This window comes from Argiope bruennichi, chromosome 9 (genome assembly GCF_947563725.1).
Source record: "Argiope bruennichi chromosome 9, qqArgBrue1.1, whole genome shotgun sequence".
Classification (NCBI taxonomy): Eukaryota; Metazoa; Arthropoda; class Arachnida; order Araneae; family Araneidae; genus Argiope; species Argiope bruennichi.
The window spans coordinates 57,201,820-57,229,600 of NC_079159.1; the positions used below are offsets into that span (position 1 = coordinate 57,201,820).

General features: G+C 24.9%; 2 protein-coding genes across 3 annotated transcripts; one reads left to right on the forward strand and one right to left on the reverse strand.

Annotated features, from left to right (window-relative positions):
• Positions 1-176: 176 nt before the first annotated feature.
• On the forward strand, positions 177-16,248 carry LOC129985151 (uncharacterized). Of its 2 annotated transcripts, XM_056095072.1 has the most exons (8): positions 180-888; positions 2,794-2,898; positions 3,457-3,600; positions 7,765-7,888; positions 8,553-8,628; positions 9,528-9,597; positions 13,292-13,417; positions 16,090-16,248. In XM_056095072.1, exons 1-8 carry the CDS (start codon positions 622-624, stop codon positions 16,246-16,248), a joined length of 1,071 nt encoding a protein of 356 aa, XP_055951047.1. In that variant the 5' UTR covers positions 180-621. The 2 variants fall into 2 exon arrangements, with proteins under 2 accessions (XP_055951048.1, XP_055951047.1); XM_056095073.1 differs by lacking the exon at positions 3,457-3,600 and having other exon boundaries at positions 177-888.
• On the reverse strand, positions 16,172-27,631 carry LOC129985150 (peptidyl-prolyl cis-trans isomerase FKBP4-like). The gene is made up of 8 exons (XM_056095071.1): positions 27,465-27,631; positions 25,876-26,131; positions 24,042-24,305; positions 23,062-23,309; positions 20,244-20,327; positions 19,012-19,248; positions 18,739-18,927; positions 16,172-16,443 (listed from the first exon to the last, which is right to left on the reverse strand). The coding sequence occupies exons 2-8, from the start codon at positions 26,117-26,119 to the stop codon at positions 16,339-16,341; spliced, it is 1,371 nt and encodes a 456-aa protein (XP_055951046.1). The 5' UTR covers positions 26,120-26,131; positions 27,465-27,631; the 3' UTR covers positions 16,172-16,338.
• Between the last annotated feature and the right edge of the window lie 150 nt (positions 27,632-27,781).

Genomic DNA, 27,781 nt, shown 5'->3' on the forward strand with positions numbered 1-27,781 from the left:
AAAATAAAACTTTTTCTCGCTACTACGCAAACTCAAACACCACGTGCTCTGAAACCTTGAATGAAAGCTAAGGTGACCTTGTTTACAGTAAATCTTACGATTCTAGTATTTGAGATAGGAAAAAAAAGAAGAAAAAAAAATCATAACAGTAATGAGTGCTTTTTTCTTTCTTATCAAAATTTTACTTTTATATCAACTTTTTTTTTTCAAGCTATGAGTTTTGATATCTGAACGTGCGCATCTTGAGACACGGGAAAAACATGAAATCTGTGTAAAGAAACCAAATGAAACATCAAAACAAATTTGGTTTTGGTTTTCCGACAATACTGTCAAATACGACACAGCTATACCTTTCTTCATTTCCGCCTTAGTTCAAAACACTACTACTTCAACATTTTTTTAAATCGGAACTTACAATTCTTCAAGCGGGAATTACAGTCTCTTCACAATCTTCACATGAATATTTTTTCTTTACTTATCCCCTTCTTTTTCTTTAGCAACTATTAATTTTAGAAATTAATTTTTATGTTGATGAAAAATCTCATACTCAGAGTCGATCAGAAGCATGTAATAAATGTATAGTTTTATGTTAGAAAATTAATATTCCTATTCTTTTTTAATATGGATAATTGCGAAGGGACATTTGAGAGTGAAGACAATGAGCTACAATTTCAGGAAATATGTGAAAAATTGAAAAAGCATCCATTTGAGTCACCATGGAAACATTGTTTTCCAAAATTTGAAGAAACAATTCCAGAATTCGTCCTTGGTGTGCATGATCTGCATTTTTTGGAAATAAATGAATTCAGTAATTCTAACCAAGAATACTCAGAAAATAAACCTCATAACGATACTCATTGCAAAGACAATTTTTCCAAAGAATTTGAAGTAATTCTTTCAGCTGAAATTTATGCATTAAAAAAGTTCTAGAATACTTTGAAATACTCTTAAGTAACAATGACCATTTCATAATGCAATTTTGTTCATCCATGTAATGGCATTTTTCTATCAGCTAAGTTGCAGTCAAAATGAATGCTTGCTAATTTTGCAATTATTTTTTAATGTTCATTTCTAAATTTTAATTGAAAAAATTTTTATTGTTTAATTTACCTGACCATATATTATTTTTAAGAGGAAATAATATTTTTTATTATAAGTTATCTGAAATTTAATGATGTATTTATTTCTTTGAGGATTGTTTACATAAAAATTGTATCCATGCATCAGCCATTAAAAAAAATCTAATCTATTTTTTTTTTTTTCCACTATGATAAACACAACTATATATGCTTATACAAAATTTTTGTATAAATTGCACGAATGCAAGTGAATAAAGATTTATCTCATATATGATTCAACTGAAGCACATATCATCAATAATGTTTTAAAATTTTTACTATAGCAAAGTGAATTAGTCATTTAAATTCTTTAGTTACCTTTTGTTTACATAACTTATGAATGATTTTTTTTTAATTTCAAGCAATTTTTAAAAAAAGATATCTTTAAAAATAAATATTTTCTATTTTTCCAGTTTTTATTTATTTATGTAAATTAAATATATAACAATGTTGCTTCATTGTTCAAGTTCATTGTTTAAAGAAGGCATTTATTTGAATGATTTAATATTTATAAAGATGGACGATTTTTCAGATTTGGAGATTACTGCTTTGTAGCCAAATTTATATTTAATTAAGATTATCTTATACATTGCATTGTAGCCCAGAGGTACTGTTAATTCAAGAATGTCTAAAATTTCTTAATTGATTTTTTGATGAATTTATTTAATTACTATTTTAAATATATAAAAATATATTTACAAATAATTGTTTTATTATATTAGTTTTAATATTAAGTATATTGTCTTATTAAATAAAATATTTTTAAAAAATTTTTTTAATGTTACAGTGCAATCATTAGTATTAATCATGTATGCAATTTGAAGTAATAGAATATAATTTGAGAAATCTTATTTTGAAAAGCAATAGTTTAAAAATCATGGGACATTAATAAAAAATCAGATAATTTTTTTAGTGTTCTATTTGATTAGATAGATATTTTTCTTTGGTCCATCAAATTTCTAGCAAAATTCTAATAGTGTTCTAAATTATTCTATCTCAGGATGCTATAATTTTTTCTACAGATGATACTTTTGAATCATACATAGTGGATTAAAATAATGAAATAAGTTCATTAACCTTTAATTTATATCTAGATGAAATCTGAAAATGCTCTTTTAAATTGGAAATTCTCACTGAAACACTGTATAAAGAAAAGATCTCTTCCATCTTCCCTATTTATCACTCATGAATTTCCTATTCTTACCTCTTATCTTCGGAAATAAATCTGATCAATATTCCCAAACACAAATTGAAGGTGCAATGTTTCTTCAAAAATTTATCCAAAATTGAAAACCCATATATAAACTAAAAACAAATTTTTTAACAAATGCTGCGACTTTCAAGCTTGCTGCAAATATATTGTAAAACTGATAAAATATTTTCCCATTAAGTCACATAAAAATAAACTACTATAAATTAATACTAACAGTTTTATTTCTCATATGAAATCAGCACTTTTTTCCCATTCATTTGCTATCTTTTATAAGATATTTTAAGAATAATTGGGAATTTAATGAAAAGTTGTCGTGTCCATTAAATATAAATTAGACATACATTTTTTTGCACCAATGCATGAATAATTTAAAGTATTATTTGATATTTTCTAATTTTTATTATTATATAAATTTATGTTTCTGTAATGTTATTTATTATGTTTTGATGTATTTATATTTAGATACAGTTGTCACTTCTTAAAGAATCATTAATGAATATTCAGAAAACTCCAGCAAGTGAGCATTTAAATGGAATCGAGTTATTGAATAGTATATGCTTATCTCAGGTAACATAATTATCTTTATTTTATAAGCAGATTTTTAAGGATAAGACAATTTTGAAAGCAAGATTTTAAAAAATAAGATTTTTCATGAGTGATTTTCATTCGATTTTAATTAGTTCAAAACAATTTCTGAAAAAAAAGAAACTTCATCAAAATGAATACAAATTCAATTTATCCGTTTCTGTGCAATTACTATACTTTCTTAAGTAATTTTAATATTCTAAATTTACAATTTCAAGTCTTAAGTGTATTAATTGTTTGTTTGTCTGAACATTTATCATAGTATTTGACAATTCTGAAAATACTTCAATCATGAATAATCCAATCTATTTCACTGACAGAAAAGAAATAAATATGGATGCATGTGCAGTTAATTTAATCAATGGAAATGCCAAGCCCATTTACTTTATAAATTCTTGATGTTTAATTTTAAATAGAATTTTGCATTTTGCAAATTTTTACTTTGATCTTGCCTTAATCTGTAAAGCATATTTAATATTAATTTACATATTTACAATGTACTTGAAAAATTGTTGCATTAAATGTTTGAATTTCTTTTAGATGCCTGAATTTTGCTGTGCAATTCAAACTGCATTTTCAAATGAAACAATTGTACTAGCATTCTTGAATGCAATTTTGAACCTCAAAAAATCCTTAAGCTTATCTATTGCAAGTGCTTTAGTTAAATATATTATCTACCCACAGGTAATTTCTCATCGTTTTAATTCAAAATTATTTTTATGGAGTATTAAAGAAAAATATATGACTGAATGATTAACATGTTGATTTTTTTATTGCATTGTAATTCTTTTATTGTCCATGTAGTATTCAAATAACAAGAACAATTAACATGAAAGTTATTATTAGATAAGCATCACAAAAGCTGTCTAAACCTTCCACATACAGAATATACTCAGAAATTTTTGTTGTAAATTTACTTTTAACTTAAATCATATTAACTAACATGACTCTACATAATCCAAAAATGAATAGAATCTTTTAAAAATATTCCAATTAATTCATGTAAAAATATATCTTTATAGTAGTATATTTTGTTCCTGAGATTATTCGAATAATTCTTTAAAATTATTTCACTGTGAGCTTTTTAAAATTTTTGTTGTCTGTTCAAATGTTTAGAATTGGATGAAAATTTACAAATATAAAATTTGAAATATAAATGAAATATATTTCAAAATTTTTATTTTAGCAAAATGTGTGCTTTTATATATTAAAGTGAAAAATTTTATTATTTATAAATATTGTATTGCAGGAGGATTTTACTCTTCCCTCGCTCCTGCTAGAATGTATACAGTTGTGTTCTGCTCTTTTTTACAAGCCATGTTGACTTTTAGATTCATTTACAAATATACTTAATTAATACTTCAACAAGAACTTAGTAAAAAGTATATATTCTTGCGAATATACTAACAATCTACTATAACATATTAACTACCTTTCCACTCAGAAAAATAATTTTATGCATAATTAGTCACCTTGTTTATTTATCTGAAAAATAAATATGTATAATTATTTAAAGATAAATTTCTGTGAAAAATTAATTTAGATCTTTGTACCACTCTGTAGGTACTTTTAACAATCAAAATTGAAAAATAAATAGCTAAAACATCAGAATGATGCACAGTGGTATAAAGGGTTAATGTATAACAATACAATCTGTTTAACCTTATTAGTATGAATTGATATCTTTTGCATTGGCTGAATCAATTTATGATGCATTGCAATGAAATCCTAAAATTTAACATAAAATTGAAAGAAAATTGCAATTTTTTGTAATATCTGATCTTCCATTTCTGAAAGTGTCTCAACAAATCTGGAAGTCTCTTAATGTGCTTTTTTTAGGGAAATACTGATGATAAGAAGAAAATATATTTGTTTCATTTATTTACTTAACTGTGTTTCACTTTTTTCTTGTTTAGATAGGGACAAAATTTTATTTTTAGTGAGAATTTTATGCATTCATGTAAGACTACGCGAGTTAACATGTGGAGTAAACATAATAGCAATGACTTCAGCAAGTCATTGTGTGTTTTTCTATGCTAGTTATTTTGGTGTTGAGCATTTGTTAGTTATTTTTCAGCATCATTTGTAAATCACCACTTGCTTTTATTTAAATATTTTTACTGCAAGAAATTGTTGTGCATAGAAAGTTCTAGAACTTTTTAATAATATGTAGGGAAAATGTGTATTTAATTCATTGTGGACTTTCAAAGTTCTGAATGGCTTCAGGGTTCCAAAAATGACAGTTAACCAAATGTTTTATGGTGTTCCAAAATTACTTGTAGGCTGTTACTTGTTACTCTTTTCCAAGATACCAAAAATAGATTAATGCAATAAAATTCCTTTTTTTACTTTCTTGTATACAAAGTATTGAAAGAGAAATAATAATAAACATCAAAAAATTTGTGCTCAAAATTTTGTTCTATCTCCACAATTTAAATCTCCAAAAGACAAAGTTTTAAAATCTGTATCTGTATATGAATGTAGTAACTCAAAAACTTCTTGAGTTAAATGGATGGCATTTGGTAGCTTAACAAAATTTCTAAATTTCTGTCAAATTTTGAAAAAAAATCCATTTACAGGATTTTTTTTTGTCTGTCCTCATCCAAGAGAATGAGTTAAGTTCAAAAGGCCAAGAGCTGTATCAATAAAATTTAGTGTACAGTTTTATAATATAAAATATATATCAACATCAACTTTTAAACCAAATCAGTCATCGAGTTGCCTATTGGTTGGTGAGTACAATGCATGCACAAAAATGCAACAGAAAAAATGAAATTTGTTAAATAATCGATGTTACTAAAATTGTTTCTCTGCATTATTTGATCAGAAAGCTTACAAAATGTATACTTGGTTTCTTTTACTGTACTGTGAAGCACAAAAAGATCATGTGCAGACTATGGAAATAAAAATTTGAATGCTTGTTTCTTTCATGGTTTTGCTTGTTCCCTAAATTTTTATGTATAAGGGAGGGGTGATAATAGTTTTATAAGGCATTATGTAAGAAAGTTTTGGAGAAGCAACCCAACACACTTATTTTCATATTTCTGATGTAACAGCAATACAGAACATGTTTCATTTTTTCATGCTTAATAGTTTTCTCTGCTGAAACAACATTTTTCTAATGATTCATAATTTAATGGAAATCTATACATTGCTCACTTGATATTTTTCTTTGCAGACAATCTTTTTTGAAAAGCATATCATTTTATCAGATATTTCTTTTCTGAAATATAAAGCTTTCAATAATTTGTTCTGTCTAACATCTGCATTCACTTTATAAATTTCAGAATATGATACATTAGAAAAATTAATGATGCATTTAATTATTAGAAAAATTAAACTGACATTTGCTATTTAGTGAAGAAATAATCGGCTTTAAGAAATTGTTCTTTTGAAACATTTAAAAAATACAGTTATTGTTTTCTAACTCAAGAATATCAGATGCATAAAAAGGCCAAAGTGGTTCATCATTTTTACACATTTGAAGAAATGCCTTAATGCATTCTACAACTCATGATAAAATGAGTTGATGCTTTTCTCATGGAGTATATAGATGATACTGGAATAATCTTTACTTGATTTCAAGAATTTTTATGACGGAAAAATGAAATTAAATAAGTATATATATATTTTTTTTTTAATTTGAAGACAATAAATTTACAAATGTGTGGAAAGATTTGAAAATTATTTTCATTATTTTTTATGAACAGACTTCTGGTAAAAGAGGACTTGCCATTGATAAAATTATTGATAAGGGAAATTTAATTTAAAATCTTAATTCATATTGTATATTGTGTGACCATGTAAAACAGTCTTTAGTAACTTATACTCAGTGCACATTCTTAATAAATATTACTAAAGAATTGAGAGCGCCATAAACTTCATACTATTCAAAATATCACATATTTTTTTGAAGTACAGATGGCTAAAGAAATAATCGCCAATAACATAAATAAAGTAATAATTTTATTTCTTGGTGCTCTTACAGAAAATGAAATTTCATTTAGGATAGGAAATTGCTGAAATTAAATATAAAGTAATGCATTACCTTAATTAAATATTTTTACCTTAATTAAATGCCCTAGTCAGGAACTTTTCATTCCTATCAGAGTCTAATGAGTTGGGGAAAACTAAAGCAGTTTTGAATGAATAATTGAATTTCTAAAAAGAAACAAATTTTTATGTACCTATTTAATAAAATTTGCATGATTTTTGTGTTTAAGCTGTGTTTATTTATTTAAAGTGCCTTTAATAAATGTGTACCTTTTTTTAAAGTATTGAAATGTTAATGAAGTAGTGGTGTGATTACTTTACTTGCACTATTGATTGTAGTATAATGAAATAATTTTAAATATTTAATAAAAGTATTTTAATAACATTCTTGAAACAAAACTTGCATAAAAGGCATTTTAAATAATTTAGTTTTATTGAAACATATTCTGCATACTTAGTTAATAACTGTTAGGCACTTATTTCATTTTCTAAAGTGGTTTCTTTAATGAAAATCTTGTCTTAATGTTGATTCTTATTTTTCTCTAAAGATGCATAAAATGTGCTGAAAAATATTTACTTTTTTAAAGTAAAATTTGACTATGTATCATGAATGATCAAAGACTTGATAATTCTTTTTAAACAGAAATGAGAGAAGAGAATATATTAACCCAAAATCCATTTTTTAAAGTACCAAAAAAAACCCCATTACATTAGGAAAAAAAATGTTCCTTAAAACAATATGTTTAGCTCGATTAGCATTAAAAAAATCCATCAAAATTACATACATGTTTATGAGTACTTTTATTTTTATATAAGTATTTTTTGTTTTCTTAATTCCAGAAAAATTTATTTTAGGTTTTCCAAGTAATGCGAAACAGCTCACGAACTCTCTGGGCTGCTGTATTGCGATTTTCAGAAACATATCCAAAACCTGTTATTGATGAAATAATACTACCTTGTTTAAATAAGCCTTCTTTAGGTAAAGAAAAACTTTCAGAATATTTTTCTTTGCCTTAAAATTTGAATAAATTCTTTTTATTTAAATCTTGCAATTTGGTCATTGCATCATATTATACAGTGGTTAGCAGAAAAGATGTTCATAATTTTAAGCAGATGGTAGAACATATTAAAAGTAAAGATTTTCATAAAGTTTTACTATGACATTTGTTGAGATAATTTTTAAAAAATGCATAATAAATACAGTGAAAGATGTTTCAATCTTAAATATCTGCAGCAAATAATAATTGCAAAACTTGTGTAAATGAATAACAATCATTAGTGATGCTATATTTTTCATATTTTAGAAAGGTATGCTTTAAATATTTTTATTTTCCTCTTTTAAAATTTCTTTTGAATCTTTGATTTATATATTTCAGATTTTTTGTAATAATTTTTGTTTGTATTTTGTTATAATCTTTTTTCTGATGAAGAATTTGACAAAATATGATTGAAACAACTGTGTTTATAAATATGCAATTTATGAACTCAGCTGTGTTTTTTTCTACTACACAAGTATTTTTTCCTGTGGTTAAATTACAGCATGTTTATGTTTAAATTTTATTTTAATTAAATTTTATTAATTATAAATTTTTTTACGTAAAATATGATTTTTTTTTTTTTTTTTTTTTTTACTCCCCATTTAGAAACGTTACAATTGGAAACATTGCTGAAAATGGTGAAAAGTAATCTTCCTAATGAATATGTCAGTTACTGTATAAAGTATGTATTTTACTAAATTTTTAAACAGTGGTTTAAAAATAAGCTGTAATCCCTCTTCTGTGTGTATACAAATATTTTTAATAACATAACATGTTTTCTTATATGTGGATACTTCCATGCATTAATTATAGAATTCTTAAATTAAGTCTACTGTTCATTTTTTATTTTAACACTTGTCCAAATGGGAAGTATTTTATATTTTCCTTGTAATTTATTTAAGTGAGATCAGTTTTTAAGTATTTATTTTAATGCATTGTTGAAAATACTTAAATTCACAAAAGTAAGAAGAGTAAAATGAAGGCATTATTTAAATTTTAATTAAATGAACTGTTCAATACATTGTTTTAATAAACATTTATTCAATTAAGAATTTCATTAATAAATTGCATACATTTTTACATTTATAATTAATAGGTTGTTCTTAGTTTCAAACATCTAAAACTGTTCATCTCTTTCACTTTGATTAGAATTCTTGACAGAAAGTTGAGGAAAACATAACTTTAGTATAAGTTTAAATCATTTTGAATGGTAGATTAATCTTCTCAGTTATTTATTTGAGATGTATGAATGGATTAATTTTAATGTATGACAAAAATTTGCTATATGTTTTATGATTTACATCATGAATTACATTTTTTTAATGTAATTGTAGAATTCTTCTACATTCTGCTGTAATGATTTAAACTGCATATGTATGTGCACATCAGATGCATAACTACATTAAACATAATATGTAATTCATCATGAGATATCAATAAATAATTGCTAGAATTTAAATGTTTTCAACTAAATTTAAAGATACTTAAAAGGCTGTCAACAATTTTCACTGGTAATAAATTAAATGATTAATTTTATTTGTGTGCATTCTTCTTCTGGTAATAATTATAATTTTGTTTCAGGAATATTTTAGAGCATGCAATGCAAATCGACAATACTTTTTCTATTCTACAGAATCTTATTGAAAGAAAGGTAATTATGTGCTTTTTTTGTTAATAATCATTAAAAATATTCCACCTTAGATATGGCAACAAATTTTATTATTTTGCACTTTGCTATTTTACATATTATATATCTAATTTTCTTGCATCAATAAACATTATTTGCCAACATACTTTAAAGTAATTTTTTATGAATAATACGTTAAATGGTGCTTCTGAATGAAACAGTTTGGTTATAAAAGATCAAGTTTTTCTAAAAATAAAATTTGATATAAAATAATTTCATTTTTTCCCCTTGTTTTAATAATGACCATATTGCCAATATATTGTTAAAAAGAACTAAATAAAGAATAATGTAAGAAAGATAATATCCTTCAATGTAAAATATTTGTAAAAAAAATGTGTAATTCAATACCTGTGCTTTAACAACACTTTAATTATCAATCAATAGAAACAAAGTCATATAAAACATGATTTCCTTAATTAACCAGTGGGACTAGTTTCCACAAAAAGTTTCTTGCATATTCTCACATAAAGATCTCATTTCTCTCCTCTTGCATAAAATTGTGGATCTTGGGTAAGGTTGCAAATGTCTTGTATGGCATTGGCTAACAATAGTTAAAAAATACCTCTCATACCTCTATAAAAATTAAATAAAACATTGGAGTTATTTATCAATTTTAATGAATCTGTGTTTTGGATGTTTTTTTTATCCAATTGTTACTAAAATTTGATCTGGAAGTACACCTGGAATCACAAGTTCACATACAGAGTTTTGTTGAGTTTAATCACTACATTTATGAGTTATTGCATTACAAAAGTGCTGATCAAAAGATGCCCATTGTTTTGATAGTTTTGATTTAAATTTGACAAGAATATACATTTTAGATGCTAAATTTGTATATCAAATTTGATCTATCTAGCTATTTAAGTTTTAAAGTTATTCATTTAATTGGTACTAGAACAAACCGAATTTCCAAATAGATTTCTTTAAAATCTTGATAGAAATGTACAATTTTTTTCTAGTCCATGTGCTAAATTTCATCCATCTTGTTCAAAGCATTTTTGATTTATTGTGTTTACAAACAGACACACAATACCGAAGTTGTGTTTTTCAAATTCGTAGAAAATTGAATTCGTTGAAAATCTAGAGTTAAAATTCTTTGTACAATTACAATAGTTTACCCATATTTTGCATTCAAAAAAGTAAAAAATGTCATACTGAACTTATTTTCATTTCTAAAATGTAATCAATGATAATTACATACAAATATGACGGTCTAAATTTAGTGACTTTTATGAATATATAACTGTTTGATTCCTGCTGATATGGAACAGATTAATATGCTTTGGAGAATATAAATGAATAATGGATAATATAAATGGATATATGGAGAATATAAATTAATTTTTTTGTCTATATTTTGAAAAATATCTCTATTATTTACTTTTCTAATTTTGATAATGTTTTAATTAATATTAAACTATTGTGTGTTTGTATTTTGCATGAAGCTTTTAATTTAAAACTAGCACCTTTTTGTGACAAGTTGTTTTGTCATGGTTAATTTTTACTAAGAATTTTAATTAAATATTTTTATAGCAATTTTTAGAAAATCCTTTAAAAAAGTTATATGAATACATTAATATAAATGAATAATAACATTCAATGGAAACTAAAGACAGTTAATACACAAATTTATATTCTACCGCTACAGGTCAACAAACCTCTGAGTGGCAGTGAAACAATTTTATCCTACTTTTTTCAATTTCAGTAATTAATAAGAAAATTACATTTTTGAAGAATAATATATTATTTTAAATATATTCCTTGAATCTTAAAGCTTCTGCTTTCTTTCACTATAAATAAATAATTTTATGGTCAGAAAAGGCATCAATTTAAAATTATTTTTTAAACATTCCAGATAATTTGAAATATTATTGAATCTTTTAAGATAATACAAGAAGCATTCAAAAATATGTTAAAACACTTTTTGTGGAGAGAAAAAAAAAAGTTTTTTATAAGTTTAATAAGTTAAAAATCTTTTAAAAAGTGGGACAGAGGCTGTTTTTAATTCCTTCTAACTGAAAAATTGATAAAAGAAAGATGTCTATTTTAGTTTCATGACAACAGAGACAGCAGATTTTTGCAGAATTACTTACATTATTATTGTCAAAATTGAAGACACAAGTTTTAAAACACATTTAAATTTTTTCCTTTCAAATATAACAATAAGAAATTTCTTCTTAGTTTCATGAAATCTTTAAACTGAGAGCTGCATTTTGTTTTTCATTATAAGGATTATGAAAATATTTTTAAATATTAGATTTCATATGAAATATATTTCCTTAAAACAATTAATTAATTGAGGGAAATAACTGCTTTTGGAGTTTTATTGCATGCTGCTTTAAAAAACTCTGAATAAAATGAACCTTGATATACATAAAAGCATCATTATGTGGATTGCTGATCTGCTAGCGGTAGATTTGCCCCTGGCAGTGCATATTATGAGGCAACCTATTAGTAACTTTTCAATTTAATTCTGCATTCCAACAAATTTTTAACAAATCATTATGTTATTGATTTCATTTAGTAAATTTATGTATATGTTTTTATGTATTTTTAATATGTTGAAATACAGAAAAAGTTTAAAATGATAAAATTTTTTAACAAATTAACTTTTATTATTAATAAGTACCTTACTTACAAATCAGAATATTTCGTTTTTGCAATAAATTTAAAGAAAAAAATGAACTTCAAATGCAATTTCAAAAATTATTTTAGAGAATCTGTCAAATGGAATATAATAGTTAAATGAATAGTAAGCATTCAAATATGTTAAAAAGTAAGTAAGTATAGTTTAATTTGCCTATAAATAATTTTAATAATTCATTATTAGCATATATTTTAATTCTAATATCTTATAATTCATAGAATCTTAATTTACTTATTTGGAAAGTAGACTAATAAAAATTTTTCAACTGATCTGCTTGTTACTACAGCAAATTTACTATAAATGTTATTCATGTAATAAAAGGGCAAAAATGAAATATATTTTCAATTTATTTTTATTTCAGTGTTGAATTGACACTTTTTTCCCTAATCAGTTACAAATGTACTTTCACCCCAATTACATTTTTCTCTCTTCTAATTGCAAAAAGCACTATTGAGTATACTGTTTGACTCTGTATTGTATTATCTTTATTTTTAAATACTAACTATACAGTTTGTTTTTAAAATGAATATCAGAAATACAAAAGAAGCAATTTTTAACTCATAGATGCAAAAGCTAATACTTTCTGGCCATGGTAATATAAAAATTATTTACAAACACCACATACTTAAAAAGAAGAAGACTTTATAAACTTAAGAAATATATTTTTAAAAAAAACTTTGTATTTATCTTTTACATTATTTCACAAACAGGATTAATCTTTTTATGGAAAAACAAAAGAAAGTATATAAGTGATTAAATAATCATTTGCAGCAATTACTTACTTTCCTGATTAAAAATTCTACCATTTATTTTTGAAAAGTATTTAATCCTGATTTATAACTTTATTTTAGAAATGAAAATTGAATTATTGGAAAAAATTATTATAAATATTGCAGCATTAGTATGTGACAAAAACTATTTAGGAAATTTTGAAATTAATTTGGTTAGAAATAAAATAAGAGAATTCAACTAAACATTTTAAAGTTAATTGCTTGTATTTTTGTTTTTCAGATTAACCATGAAAGCAACTTGTTAGAGAATCTTACACTGAAAATTGAGTTTTGGGCTTTAAATTGCAGGAAAAATGTCAAATTTACTAAACTACTTATCAGTATTTTAATTACTTATGGACCTGAGGTAGGTCATCAGCTAATCTTTTTTATAACCTCAAAAATTTAACAACAGAAAATTAATTTCTACGAAATAAGGCTGGTTAGTTTTTAGTATATGTTATAATGGAGAATATATTTAATTATATATATTATAAATAAAACATAGATTTCTCTGTATTCTTTTAGGACAATATAGCACAAGATCTCATGAATTAATGATTGTGCTTTCTCAATTAAAAAAAAATATTATTGCATCTTAAATCAGTTTTTATAATGGCACTAAAAGTAGCTTTCATAGTATTCATATATTCATTCAAATTTAAAGATTGGCAGAAATTTTCACAATTTCAAGTAAATTAGAAAATTAAAGAAAACCTCAGAGTTGAATATTTGCAAAATAATCAAAGTGTACTTTTAATTGTAAACTATTTTTTTAAAAAGTCAGTTTTTTTATTTTAAATTCAGTGATAGGCAAGAGTAATTGTTATTTTTATAATATTCATAAATAAAAAAAAAACTGCTTTTCCTATATTACAAAGAAAATTGAAATTAAGCTCCTACTTCAATAGTGAATGTTATGTATTTATTCATATCTTAAAGCTTTACTAGTTGCCTTTGGCAATCAGCTATTCACCCATTATCTATATGTTTAAAATAATTGGTAAAACCAATCCCCTGGTCCTAATATCCGTACTCATTTTGCCAAATTTTACTTTATACAAAAATTAATAATACCTATATGTGTCATCATTGGACGAATATTTTAAAAGTATTATTTTATTATATATTCTCTGTGAGGAAAACTTGACAGTTTTTAAATCAAAACCATTAAATGAACTAATAAATGGATTTCATATGAAAACACTTGACCTCTAGATATGTCATAAGGGCTGGCTACCCCATCCGCCATTATATTTTAGGGATATTGCAAAATAAAATAGAATTACCAACATTAACAACTACTGTAAAAAAAAGAATAATCCATCTTTTTACAATCATAATTTAAAATGGCATTCTTTTATTTTGACAAGGTTTTATTCAATTAAAGTTGGTTCACATGACTATATTGATTGGCATTACTGCAATTACCATTAATGTAGTCGCTAAATGTCAATCAATTTTCATACATTACATACATTTTATTATAGCAAATTATATTATTGTAATTATGTTTGTATTATAAAACTTAAAGATTTTTAGTTAATACTTTTATAATATTGACGATAGATACTGATTGACAGCTTTTACCAATTTAAAGTATAAGTGTCAAGTTGATTTATAGAGGGGTCTATCAGTTTTACTTTGGAGCATTTCTAGAAATAGTGAGGCAAAAAACTACCATGACAAATCTGGAGGTCGAGCATTCAAATAAAACAAATTTTTTTTTAAATGAATGCATTTAGTCATGATCATTCTCTACAGAAAATGCACTTTAAAGGAAAGATTTGTCAATTTTTTCCCTCAAAAATGGGCAAATTTAAATTTATATGCAACAAAAATTTTCGAAATTGATCTAATAGTTGGAGCTAGGCAACTGGTTTTTATTATTTTAAATATATAAATAATTTCATAAAATTAAACTACAATGAACCCCTCCTCCATACTTTTTAAAAATTCTTTATGCATTTAACTTTATATAGAAAACTTCTGTATATCAATGTATTATAAAAAAAGACCTTGTATAGTTGTTATAGTTACAATCTTTGCTTTTAAAACTGTTTCACTGATTGTTACTCAGCTGAAATACTTAGAAAACTATAAGATAATGAAAAAGTACCACTTGCCCGTGAGTTGTGTGTCATTACTTTCTGTTCTTCAAATCCCTTTCCTAATTAATAATGAGATATTTACGTTAGCTTTATATTACTTAAAAGGACCTTCGTGGAGATCTTGTAGTGTAAAAGAGAAGTCAATTAATAAAATAAGTGGCACTCGTAATGATAATTTAAGGTGTACATCTAAGTTTTCTAGCTACAACAATACCAATAATTTTAAAAATAAACCTTAACTATGCAAAATTGCATTCAATAAGAAATATGTATAATATGTACTTCCACATACATATTTTTTTTTCATGTTCAATATATAAAGTTTCAACTATAAACTAGATTTAGAGGGGGGGGGGGGGAGATCTTACTGAACTCTAATTCCTGGTAATTAAGATTTAATTTTCTTTAAATATATTAGAGAATATATTTAATAATATATTAGAATATATTCAGAGAGAATATATTTAAATATATTCAGAGAAAATATATTTAAATATATTCAGAACTATTTAACTGCATACACACAGTAGAATGCTTACTTTATAATATAAACTTGGAATACAATTCATACAAATTTTTCATATCCTTTCTATTTGCTCTTTCACTATGCCTAATATCTATTGAATTCAATGTTCAAAACTAATCTTAATTTGTATTTATTATTACAGTTCATTTAATCAATTGGGCTTTTTGAATAATGCACACATAAATCTCTTAAAAGTCAACAATTTATTAATTTTCAAATATGTAATTTAAGAAAATTTAGAACTGATTGATTGCTACATTATTCATGTGCATTGGTAACAAAAGGCCATTGCAATGATTCAAAATAGAACCTATTTCCAAGTAGAATTTTGAATGCTTTGTAGATTTCCTTAAAATCTATATATTGTAAAAATTCATATACAACTCCCTTTTTATTTTACAGCTGGACCAGCAGCACATAATGGTATATGATGATGTAATCAAGAATAATGAAACAATAATGAAAAGAGCAGCTGAAAACATAATAAAGCAACTGAAAACATATTTTTCTTTTTTGTGGTCATTTATGAGTACACAAAACTTTATTCTATGTTTAATGTAATAAAGCCAGCTTTACGACAAATATACATATAACATGGAAATGGTTAGTATGATAGATGCTGAAACACATAGTTGATTTAGCTAGAAAATTTCAAACTGAGACAGTTTCTTGTGCAGCTTGCTTTTCATCATCTGTCTCCATTTTTTCATTCACATCATTATTTTGATTTTCTGATGATGAAGGAGCTGCAGTTTCCTGTAAAAAGAAATATTTAATAAGATATGAATAGATTCTGAATAAAAACTTAAAATAGAACATAATCACTCAATCATAATTAGATATTGATCTAGTCAATTTATATATTATAACATGTATATTATTGTAATGTAAACAGTCATTTATACATTGTAACATTATACATAATTAGTTTATATATTTGGATATTATTGGCACAAGAACCATGGTGTTGACTATGCTGCATCAAATTATATACATATTTAGAACTGATGATTTAATGAAATATATACCTAATGTGAATAAACTGATTGACCATATTCACAAGATATTAACTTTTTAACATGACTTTATATCGCATACTATATTTGAAGTAATGTTACTTTAAAACATTACCGACACTAAATTATTTAATATATGTATAGTTAGATTTCATATAAAATAACTTTTATTATAAATTAACCTATTAATAAATTTATTATACAAAGCAAAAAATAAAATGAACACATAAAACATTAAGTTTCTATATTGTTATACATGCAGTCATTTGTAGATTTAATGTACATCATACCCCTATACTCAGTAAATTTTCAAGTAGAATTGGGTTTCAAACACCAGAGCTATAACAAAAAGTTTACTTTTCCAAATATGAAAAAGCAATTTTTTCCAGCAAGATAAGTCAGTTATTCCAATAAAGTTATAATAGAAATAAATCTTACAAAAAAGATTTATTACTATTAAAGTTACAAGGTAACTTAAAAATGGAGGGGGGGGGGGGTTGTATTTCATTTTTCAAAGCAGATATCGTTTGGAATCTAGACTCCAAATTTTAAATTTCATATCTGTATAGTTTTAAAAATATATGAAGTTTCATAAAGTTATCAATTTTAAATTGGAGACATTTAATATTATATACGTAACAAAAAGCAACCCCCATAAAATATTAATATTAGTATAATTAAATCTAATTTTTTAGGTGAAATGAACATTATTTTTCACTGTTTAAATCATTTATTTTTTATATTCTTCTGATTCTACCTAATATTCATAATTTTTTACGACTTGCATATTTTTTTAAGATCAATATTAATTCTTATACAAAGTTTTTTTTTTTCTTTTTTTTTTCACTTGAACGTTTTGTAGTTTCTTATTCACACGTCTGCTGATCATTCTCAAGTTAAAAAGAAACAATGTTTTGATGAGATGGCAGACTAACAAAGAAAACAATATTCATAAAAATCCACCTTAGGCAGACACAAATGTCAGATTTCACAATTTAAGTTAATATAAGTGCTACAGATAAAAATTGAAAGATAACCCAGTTGCATTAAACTATATTATTGTAGATATTGAAAATAAAATCAGTAAAGTACTGGTTTACAGAAATTTTATAAAATTAAATTAAATAATATGTTTTGTTATCGATGTGATTAGTATTGTGTAAAAACACAACAATTTGAATTAAAAAAAATATATTCAATCAGACTGAGTTTAAATAACATAAGTAGTTTTAAATGTATTCCTTAAGTAAGAAAAAATAACATTAAAAATTTTGGGTTTTAAAAGAAAATTTATTACTTTTGTTACTTTCTTTAAACCTTAAATACATTTTTTTCAAACTTATTTTTGTTGGTGCAAGTATTTCCTTTTTCCATAGGCTTTTTTTTCTGCACAAGATAGATATTAAAAATTTTTTGTAGACATTTTCATACATATGTCTCTATATTAGAGATTTAGATCTGACAACTTTGGTTATTTTTTTAAGGAATATACAAAGTTGATATTTTTGTAATTTAGATTTTCTTTTAAATGCTTTTCTAAGGGAGAAAAAACAAACAAATTTTTGTAGCCAAAAATTCAACAAATAATTAAAATATTAGAAATTAAATATTTTGTAATAATTTAAAAATTTCACTTTTTTTAATATTAAAATAACGATGCTAGCTAAATTAATTTTTTTTGTCAAAACTATTTTAATTACACAAATCCACACAGAAGTCATTAATTACCTTCAATATTAATGTCTAAAAAAAAAAAAGATATATGTTACTTTATAGGCAGCTTTGAACCGCAAAATACACTAAATTACTTGATAATCTAACATACATTTAATTACTTTGCATACTAATCAATAGTTTGATAAGATTTTCTATAATGTAATTTATGCACACTAATGTAAATTGAAACAACATTTAAATTTGTTTCAAATATTTTCTGAATAAATACATACAAAATATTATTCATTTATTTATCTATTAATTATAAATTAAAAATCATTAAATAAAAATACCAATAACAGAAAATTCACGACCATACCTTTTCCCTTTCTTCTGCCATCTTTTTAAATATATTTTGGTACATCTTCTTTTCCTTTTCAAGTTGCTTCTTTAGATTTGCATTGCACACAGCAATAATTTTCTTGGCTGCAGTATTAGATGGATCATATTCCAAAACACGCATGAAGTTCTCTTTAGCTTTCTCAAATTCTTGTAAAGCTATATAAGCCTGGTAAGGGGTAAGAAAATGAATAAGTAAAATAGGACTTATAATTTGTTTTATCTGGAAAATAAAACAAATGCATTACAATACCTTTCCTCTTCTGAAATGACCTTTCGGATTCTTAGGCTCTATTTCTATTGCCTTTTCAGCATGTTCAATAACATCTCCAAATTTTTCTAAATTTAAGTAACAGGCAGCAATATTTAAATGTCCTGCACATAGAAGAGCATCTTTCTTTGCTTTATTTTCTCCTTCAGCTTCAGAGTCATATTGGAGGTAGGAAAGAATTTTTTGATATTGTTTCAATGCCATTTCAAATTTGTTGCTCTGGAATAAGAAATAAATACTTGATCTACTATTTCCAAACATTTTGCATGAAGTTCCTAATTTATCAAGAGATTTATATTGGCCAATGATATATTAATAAACAGTAGCTTGATATGCTTTGCTGCAAAAATTTGCATATACTTTTTAATAATTCAGTTTCTTATATGCATTGTTACAGCAAACACATCAGTGATGTAACAGGAGCAAAATCACAAAATGTATGCTTCCTTTTATAAGAAATTTTTTGGTCAAATAATAGTAATAATTTAGATATTAAAATAACTTTAAAAATTAAATTCTTAAATTCAGTGTCAAATGTTAAATTTATTGCATTCATAATAAAAATTAATTTAACATTAGCCAATTATTTAAATAAATAAACACTAAAATAGCACATTATGCGCAAAGAACATTTTCTACACCAAAATAAAATGACTGATAAATTAAATAGGGAATAAACAGTTCAAATATTAGAAAAAGACATGACAGACTTGGAACAGAAAAAGCTGAACTCCATAAAATAATAATTTATGTCAAATATAAATAATGAGAGAAAAAAATAATAATTCAGCAATATGATAGTTAAATTTTACAAAAGTGCTGACTAAAAGATCCCATATTATTATATAAAAAGAAAATTCATTGAATTCAAGACCTTCAATATCTGCAAGAACAGTTATATAATAGGATAGTTAAAATCCAATGATGGATTAAATATAGTAGAAGGTATACTGACATATATACTTTAACAACTACTATTTGTCACAATCATTTTAATTATACCCCCCCCCCCCTTTCCAAATGCAATGAGTATAAACAAAACTAATGTGGGCAAGTTTGCCTTACAAATATTCCAGGAAGATACTCTTCAAAGATTTATGCAAAATTATATTTCTACATCAGGTGCTATCCAGTTTGATAATGAAAGTGATCTTGAAGTGTCTTCAAGATCACTTTCATTAACAAAGGATACCACATCAGAAAAAATTACTTACATGGAAATACTTTGTTCCTTTATTTTTGGATATTAAAGCGTGTTCAAGCCTTTCTTCTATTGTCATATTCCAACTTTCCTTTTCCTAAAAATTAAATCATTATCAGTTTATCAATCATGCTTTAAAAAAAAGCATTATTTGATTATCATTACTTATTATTGCATACCAAATAATAATCCTTATATATAATACATGTGTAAAACTTGTTTAGGTAAACAGAATCTCTGTTTACAGAAGTATAAGCTTTCAATGTCCTTTAATTTAATCAATTCAAAAAAGTAACAGAACTAGCAACCAATTGAATTCATTCAATTTCTTCCATTTTAGAGAATGGGCTTTTAAATAACACTTTTCAAACTGTAATCGTAGTATTGGAATAAATAGTTTAAAGAAAATAAATAAGAAAATCAAATAAAAAGGGTTGGCACTCAAATCTGGAAGGAAAAAAAAAATATCCTTGCATGTCCCCTGTATATATGTGATAAAAGAAGAAGCACATGAATAGCAATTATGTTCTAGTTACAATAGAATAACAATATCGTCTTAGTTTTATCACTGAGAAAAAAAGAGAAGTAAGCAACAATTCATCATTACCCTAAATAATAGTACATTAAATGAATATTTATACTTAAATAGAAAAATAATTTCTTTATTATTGCTTAAAATTTTGCAAGAGAAATTCCCTCATGGAAAAGAAAGATTTTGCTCATACTCGCCAATTTAAATTCAAGGAAAAAACTCATGTGAATAAATACATCTAAGCATTAATTTTTGTAGATTCTGTAGATTTTTCAATCAATGATTTCACTTGTATTTTCATTTGTGACTATTTAATTTGCATTTTTTTTTTTTTCTAATGTTGAATTTTCCATCCTCCGCCCCAAACATTTTTTTTTTTCTGCTTTTCTAAAATTTCTTAATACCTCATATGCACCAATTTTATATACAATAAAAAATCTCACAAGATCAGAATATTTAAGATACCTCCATATTGATGGTATCATACACATTTCTTGGATAAATTAAATAATTTTTTCCATAGTTTCAACAAATATTTCCTTGTTAATACTAAATAAACTTTCCACAATCACATTGCCATGTTGCAGTACAATCATTTTTACAACTTCCTAAAAATTAGAAAATTCTTTGGTCTTAAAAAAATTAAAAAATCATGTAAACAAACTTTTCCATTAAATGAATTAAACTGTTCTTTATTCTCTTTTTAGTTTTTTTTCTGGAAAATTTCAAATTTGAATTTTGTACTTTTTGAAAATGTCAAAAATTTGTGCTTTGGAATAAAGAAGCAAATCAACCACTCATTTTTCACATAACACTGTAATGTTTTTAATAAATGTGGATTTAAATAAAGATGTAGGCATTTAAAATAACAAAATTTTTAGACACACACTGAATAATGTTTTTATAGTATTCATCACAAATACATTGTATTCTGCTAAAAAGTGTCTTTGCCCATTTCAGTAGCTCCACCAGTATTTAAATAGCTGTAATTATTATTTTAACATTGGTATTTTTTCCACAAGAATGATCTAGGCAGAAGAAAAGAGGCAAGATTCCAAGAATAGAGTTTTTTAATGGGGAAATCTTTCATTTTTGCAATGTTTAAAAGGATTAGCATCTTTAAGATGAAGGGGAAAAAAAAAAAAAAAACCTAAGATCTAAAATTTTATGTACCTTTTTGGTTTGTAAGTAATAATTTCAAAATTTACTACATTTTTCCTGTTTGATAGAGCATTTTTAAATTCCTTGCGCCTTTCCCTATTTTTCTTGATGCCATGGCATCACTATAAAAGAATTAAGATTTCTCAGAACAAATAAAATTAGAAAATTATAAATATTTTTTAAATTTGTAAACTTTTAAAAGTGAATTTGAAAATTAAAAAAAAATATTTTATTACAACAATCAAGTTGCCAAAAATTGCTCACAAAAATATTTGAATGGCACTTGTATATTAGTTACATGCCAACAATTAATCACCAAAAATATCATGTTTATTGCAACTAGCAATTAATTACTAATGATATCATGTATTGAATTCGTTTTCCAATGCCAAGCAGTTAAAACACAAATACAATGTGAAAACTCCTGAGGAAAAATTCTTGATGCACATTAAAGAACCATAAACTATATAAAATACCTGCCGAAATTCAGCATTTTAAAACCATCCAATTAAAAGTCCAATTATCGAAATAAAATTTTTAATGAAATTAATATATTTAACAAGTTGCGACACAAAAAGGTACCTAGCATGTTCACCTTTGTCACAGAATCGCCAAAATGAGCTACCTACACTAGCATTGTCTCAGAAATTAGTATGACATTCACAACTAGTTGATAGACTGTTCGCTGGAGCATAGTCTTAGGTAAAAAATTTCATCCATTTCCAAGACATAAATCATTTTACCAACATTTTTAACTTATCAGATAGTTTGTGTGGTATCACTGCGAGTTACAAAAACCATTTTGGCATTTGCACCTGTGAATTTCTTGGCACCATGAATGATTAAGGTAAAAATAATGTTATGAAGAAAAATATATACTCCACATGAAGATTTGTTGCAATTTTCACTTGTAATTATTAAAATGGCAAATTAATATATTTTTATTAAATACAGTACATCTGAAAGCATCTTGAATAAAATTTAGTTTAAAACTTTAAATTAAAATTTAAAAAGAACCATTAACAAGTAATCATACTGATTTTCAGAATATGATGGTGTAACACAGTTCAAAGAGCTATAATGAGTTTCTTCAACAAACTGGAGTAATTTACTAAAATAATCTTGATATTTATATTACCTTTTCAAATGATTTCAGAGTGACTTCATATTCTACTGTAGCATTAGGTGGTATATCAAAGTCTGAATTCCCAGTAGAGCCCCAAGCATATTTGGGAGCCAAAATAATTTTTGATTTTTCACCTTTTTTGAATTTCTTTAAAGCTATTTCAATTCCTTCAACAATGCCAACTTCACATCCTTCACCCAATTCAAACTTAATATCTCGTTCTTCAAATTGTTTACCATTATAATTTCCAACAAGATGAACTGGAAAATATATTAACTTATTAGAAAATTACACAATTAAAAATAGAAAAAAAAATTAATTATATTTGTATATTACAATAATTTTATAATTTTGACAGTATAATTGTACTTTCTTCCAAAATGTAATTCAAATTGACTATTTTTTAAAAAAATTATTTGAGCTAATTACAATACTGCAATTTTCAATGTTTATTAAAATAAATATTATATTTTTTATTAGAATAAATTATCCTAATAAAAAATAAAATCTGAATTATTAATTTATCCACCTTTCCTTAGTAATTTAATATATAGATTTTCCTAAATGAATTTTTTTTTATACAAAGAAAAAAAGTATATTTAACCTTACTAAAGTGTTAAAAATAGTTGAAAAGTAATAATATACCTTTATCTCAATTTTCAACTCAACTTATCAAATCAATTTTTACTTTCTAATATGTGCAATCAAATTTAAAAATAAGCTATGCGAAACAAATTTCCATTATAAAGATTGAAATATATACACGCATTTTTACTAACCAGTAACTATATTCAATAGCATTAAAATATTAAATATAGCTGAACTGAATAGAGTTAAGAATCAATATAAATTTAAATATATATATATTAAAATTTAAATAATACTATCTATTTTATTAAGAGTTTATCTTCTCTGAAAACACATTTCATTAAAAATATTTTTTAAATTCAACAAATCTGAAAGTTTGATATTATTTAAGATTAAATAATTACCTTCAACATTCGACCCTTCTCCAGGAGTAAGAACGCCTTCTCCATTAGTAATAATGGATCTTAAAATTCCATTGTCTTTATCAGAACTGATATCTTCCATCTGCCATTTGAATAACTCAACTTCAAATACTAAAGTTGCATTTTCAGGAATTTTTGGAGGACTTCCTTTACTACCGTAGGCATAATCAGGATGACAATATAAGATACACTTTTCTCCTTTCTTCATAGTGGCAACACCTATATCCCATGCTTTGATAACTTCTCCTAAAAATTATATTAAAAAATATGATAAATCACATTCAATAAAGTAAAAAATTATACTCTGGCAAGAATTGTAATTTTAAGACAGATATTTTGATATAATCTTTTACAAAAACGAAAAACCTACTTCAGTGTAAACAATAATTAGAAATAATTTAATAATAGAATTAGTCTTAAACTTGAATTAGTCTGTTCTGAAGTGTAATTCATTTCCTATAATTCTAATAGTGTTGATTTTATTAATTCATAATTTTCATGCTTAGAAATTGTCTTAACAAGTGCCCCATTTAAGTTCCAAGAACATAACGAATTCTATCTATGCCACCAAAGCAATATTTAGATTGTCTTATCAACAGAAATGGATATCATGCTTATTAATCTTTAGATGCACAAGACAGATTCATCAAAAAGGCAAATACAATCTAACTAGTTGTTAACTTCATTCATTCAGCAGATAATCTCAAAATCAATAGTAAATCTAACAGACATAAGACACCTTGTTTACGGAATCTGAATGTCAAAACAAGGTCTACAACTGCATTATTTGTTCTACTACTTATTGGATGACTAACAATTCTTCAAAATTTTAATACTACTTATGTTTAGTCTTCAGAACAAGTTAATTGTTTCATAACAATACTTGGATATTTATCAAGGAAAAATTATCAATTCTGATTTTGGGTAATCTTAAAAACAACTTTTGCCTTTTATGAAAAATTAACTAACAGTCATGGAATATTTAATCAATGATAAAAAAAAAATTAGGAGCAGAGCTTTGGCATTTAAAAAATTTTGCAGTACGACCTTCATTAATAATTTTCTGCTATTTTATAATTAAAAAACATGCTATATCCAAATAGTCACATTTGATACCTAAGCATAATATTTGGAAAAATTCTGTATGTAATTGTGATGAATCCTTTTATTTTCTCATCATACCCAACTTTTAAAATCTTTTTTGTGAAAGGCATTTTCATCCTATATTCTGAATATTCATAAGCTATTCTCATTTTGAAACTCATAAGCTATCTTGCTTCCAAATAAACAAAAGAATCAACAAAGCTATAGCCTTCTTTCAATTTTGACTTTGATTAGAGAGGGTTGCAATTGTTCCTTCCTTTGCTGACATTTACACCTAAAAATTTAATGTGATGATATAAGTTAATTCACAAACCTTTATACTATTTCTCTCAGATACATATAATAATCAATTAATATATTATCTTGTTTGGAAGCAACAGTAAGGTTACTTTTGGATAGATTTCTTAGTTTTGAACTGATGTCAGATGATAAATGAATAAGCAACCTTTCTCCAAACTTTCACTACACATTTGCAGGAAGACATTCGGCCCCAATGGATTTAATAAGCCCTCCATAGTGGTTCATAAATAAAATCTGATTTCAAAACTAGAATTTTCTAGCCTTGAAACTGAGACTTACCATCACACCAACCGCTTTCCAAACAATCACAACTGAAATAATTCTACAGTGCCAAATTATATTTTTTTTAAAATCATATTGGCCTGATTATAAATCTCTTTATGGTAAAATAGTGAAAATAAAATGCAGATACCTTTTCCAAGAGTAAATTCAAATTGTTCTCCCCTATCAACACTAGAATCAAATTTAGTTCCATCCAGTAATCTTCCAGTGTAATGTACAGAGACTTTGTTTCCTTTGCAAGGTGTTTCATCACCTTCTCCAGGAGTAATTATTTCTTTCAGTACGCCTTTATCTTGATTAGGAGAGATATCTACAGCATTTGGACCAGGCGTATACGTTTCCTGACTTTCCATTTTTTCAACTTCAGCACTCATGGTAAAATATACCTATAAAATAAAAAGTGAATAAAATTTTTTTTATATGTAATAAATTTAAGCAACTAAACAAGTCTTTATATAAAAAAATTCTTTAAAAGCTGTTGAACATTAAAGGAGTAATTTATCTTAATGAAAATGTAATGTAGTCTTTCATTCAACTCAATCCTTGAAGAATCTTTGAAAACAATTTAAGCATCAATCAAGAAACAAAAATTGCATATCATATAAATTTTAAATAATTCAATTTTTTTTGCTTTAATGAAAGATTATAATATCCTATTAACAAATTAAGGCTTATACTCCAGGAGAAAGTGAATAATTCAATAAGGAAATATCTTTAAAATAAGTGATTGGAAATGATAAAAGAAATCCAAAACAAATCCATAGAAATTAAAACCCAAGAAACTCGTATTGATTTAGATAGTAAAACTAAAGAATCTGATACAAAAATCACAAATCTTGGATGTTTTCTTAAAAAATATTGGTTGAAGTAAAACAATTTATCCAAAAATGGTGAGGAATCAAATTTTTTTAAAATAAATATATTTAATTCAAAACTTAATTTAAATTTCATAAATTAAGACTCATTCTGTTATCCAAGAGTGGGAAAAAAATGACTGCCGATTATTTTCCGATTAAAACGTTTAAGAGGTTTTATCAAAGCAATACTGAAATAAGAATCTTGCTTAAAGACATCTAAAAAAAAACAGTCTTCAATTTTTAATATGAGGGAAAAATTTATGGCTTTTACAAGTTTTTTTTTTGTTCCACACAAACAATAAATATTCTTCATTGCAATTTAGAAAATTTTACATAAGAAAAAATTCTAATTTTTGATTATTTTGAATTAAATAAGTTTATTTTCAAATTGAAACCTTCTCTTGCATTTGGACATTACATTTGCCGAAAATTGTATCATTTTTACTAATAATAATTTGATTTCAGACAATTTTTTTTAATGCAAGAGAGAGAAAAAATATTTTCCCAAATAACCATCGTACAAATGTCTGGAATCAACTGGAGCCATGGAAACACATATCAAAGACATGAGATTTAAATAATAACTACCAGTTTAAAAAACGATATTAAAAGAATTCTTAGAAAACAATTATGCAAACTTCTCATCAACATATAAATTTTAAAACTGTTTATGTTTCCCGATGTGTAGCGAATGCATTACAAATGGGTAAAAACTATCATGCCGGCATATTCAAAATTGAAACAAAGCCGATAAAAGAAACTAATGGACATCGAATATTATTAAAGAATATATAAAATATTAATCATATCAGATATTTAAAAAAGTTTTTTTTATCAAAAATTAGTAAAGAAATACACTTACGATCTAGTTTTAGATGCTCAAGAAAATTGCGGGAAAATTAATGCTATTATCGCAACTCGAAGAACTTTCTAGACCACAAATGCAAACCGCTCTAACGCTACTATGGAACTGGAGGAAACGCGCTACAAATTACAAAGCTCAGAATGGCAGAATAGTCTGGAAAAAACAAACAAAAACTATTGTAGCAGCCATTCTTTTTGTATTATTAACTGGTTGTTATTTTGATTATTTAAGGCAGTAATCTTAAAAATACCTAACAGTTTCTTAAAATATTTTTTTTAAAAAAATTAAGAAACGAATTTAAAATGAAAGAAAAT

Coding starts and splice junctions, on each gene's coding strand:
- LOC129985151 (XM_056095072.1), top strand. CDS start 622: ATGGATAATTGCGAAGGGACATTTGAGAGTGAAGACAATGAGCTACAA. Junction 889..2,793: donor ATTTTTCCAAAGAATTTGAA/GTAATTCTTTCA, acceptor ATTTATATTTAG/ATACAGTTGTCACTTCTTAA. Junction 2,899..3,456: donor ATAGTATATGCTTATCTCAG/GTAACATAATTA, acceptor AATTTCTTTTAG/ATGCCTGAATTTTGCTGTGC.
- LOC129985150 (XM_056095071.1), bottom strand. CDS start 26,119: ATGAGTGCTGAAGTTGAAAAAATGGAAAGTCAGGAAACGTATACGCCT. Junction 18,928..19,011: donor GTCATTTCAGAAGAGGAAAG/GTATTGTAATGC, acceptor ACCCCTTACCAG/GCTTATATAGCTTTACAAGA. Junction 16,444..18,738: donor TGGCAGAAGAAAGGGAAAAG/GTATGGTCGTGA, acceptor TTCTTTTTACAG/GAAACTGCAGCTCCTTCATC.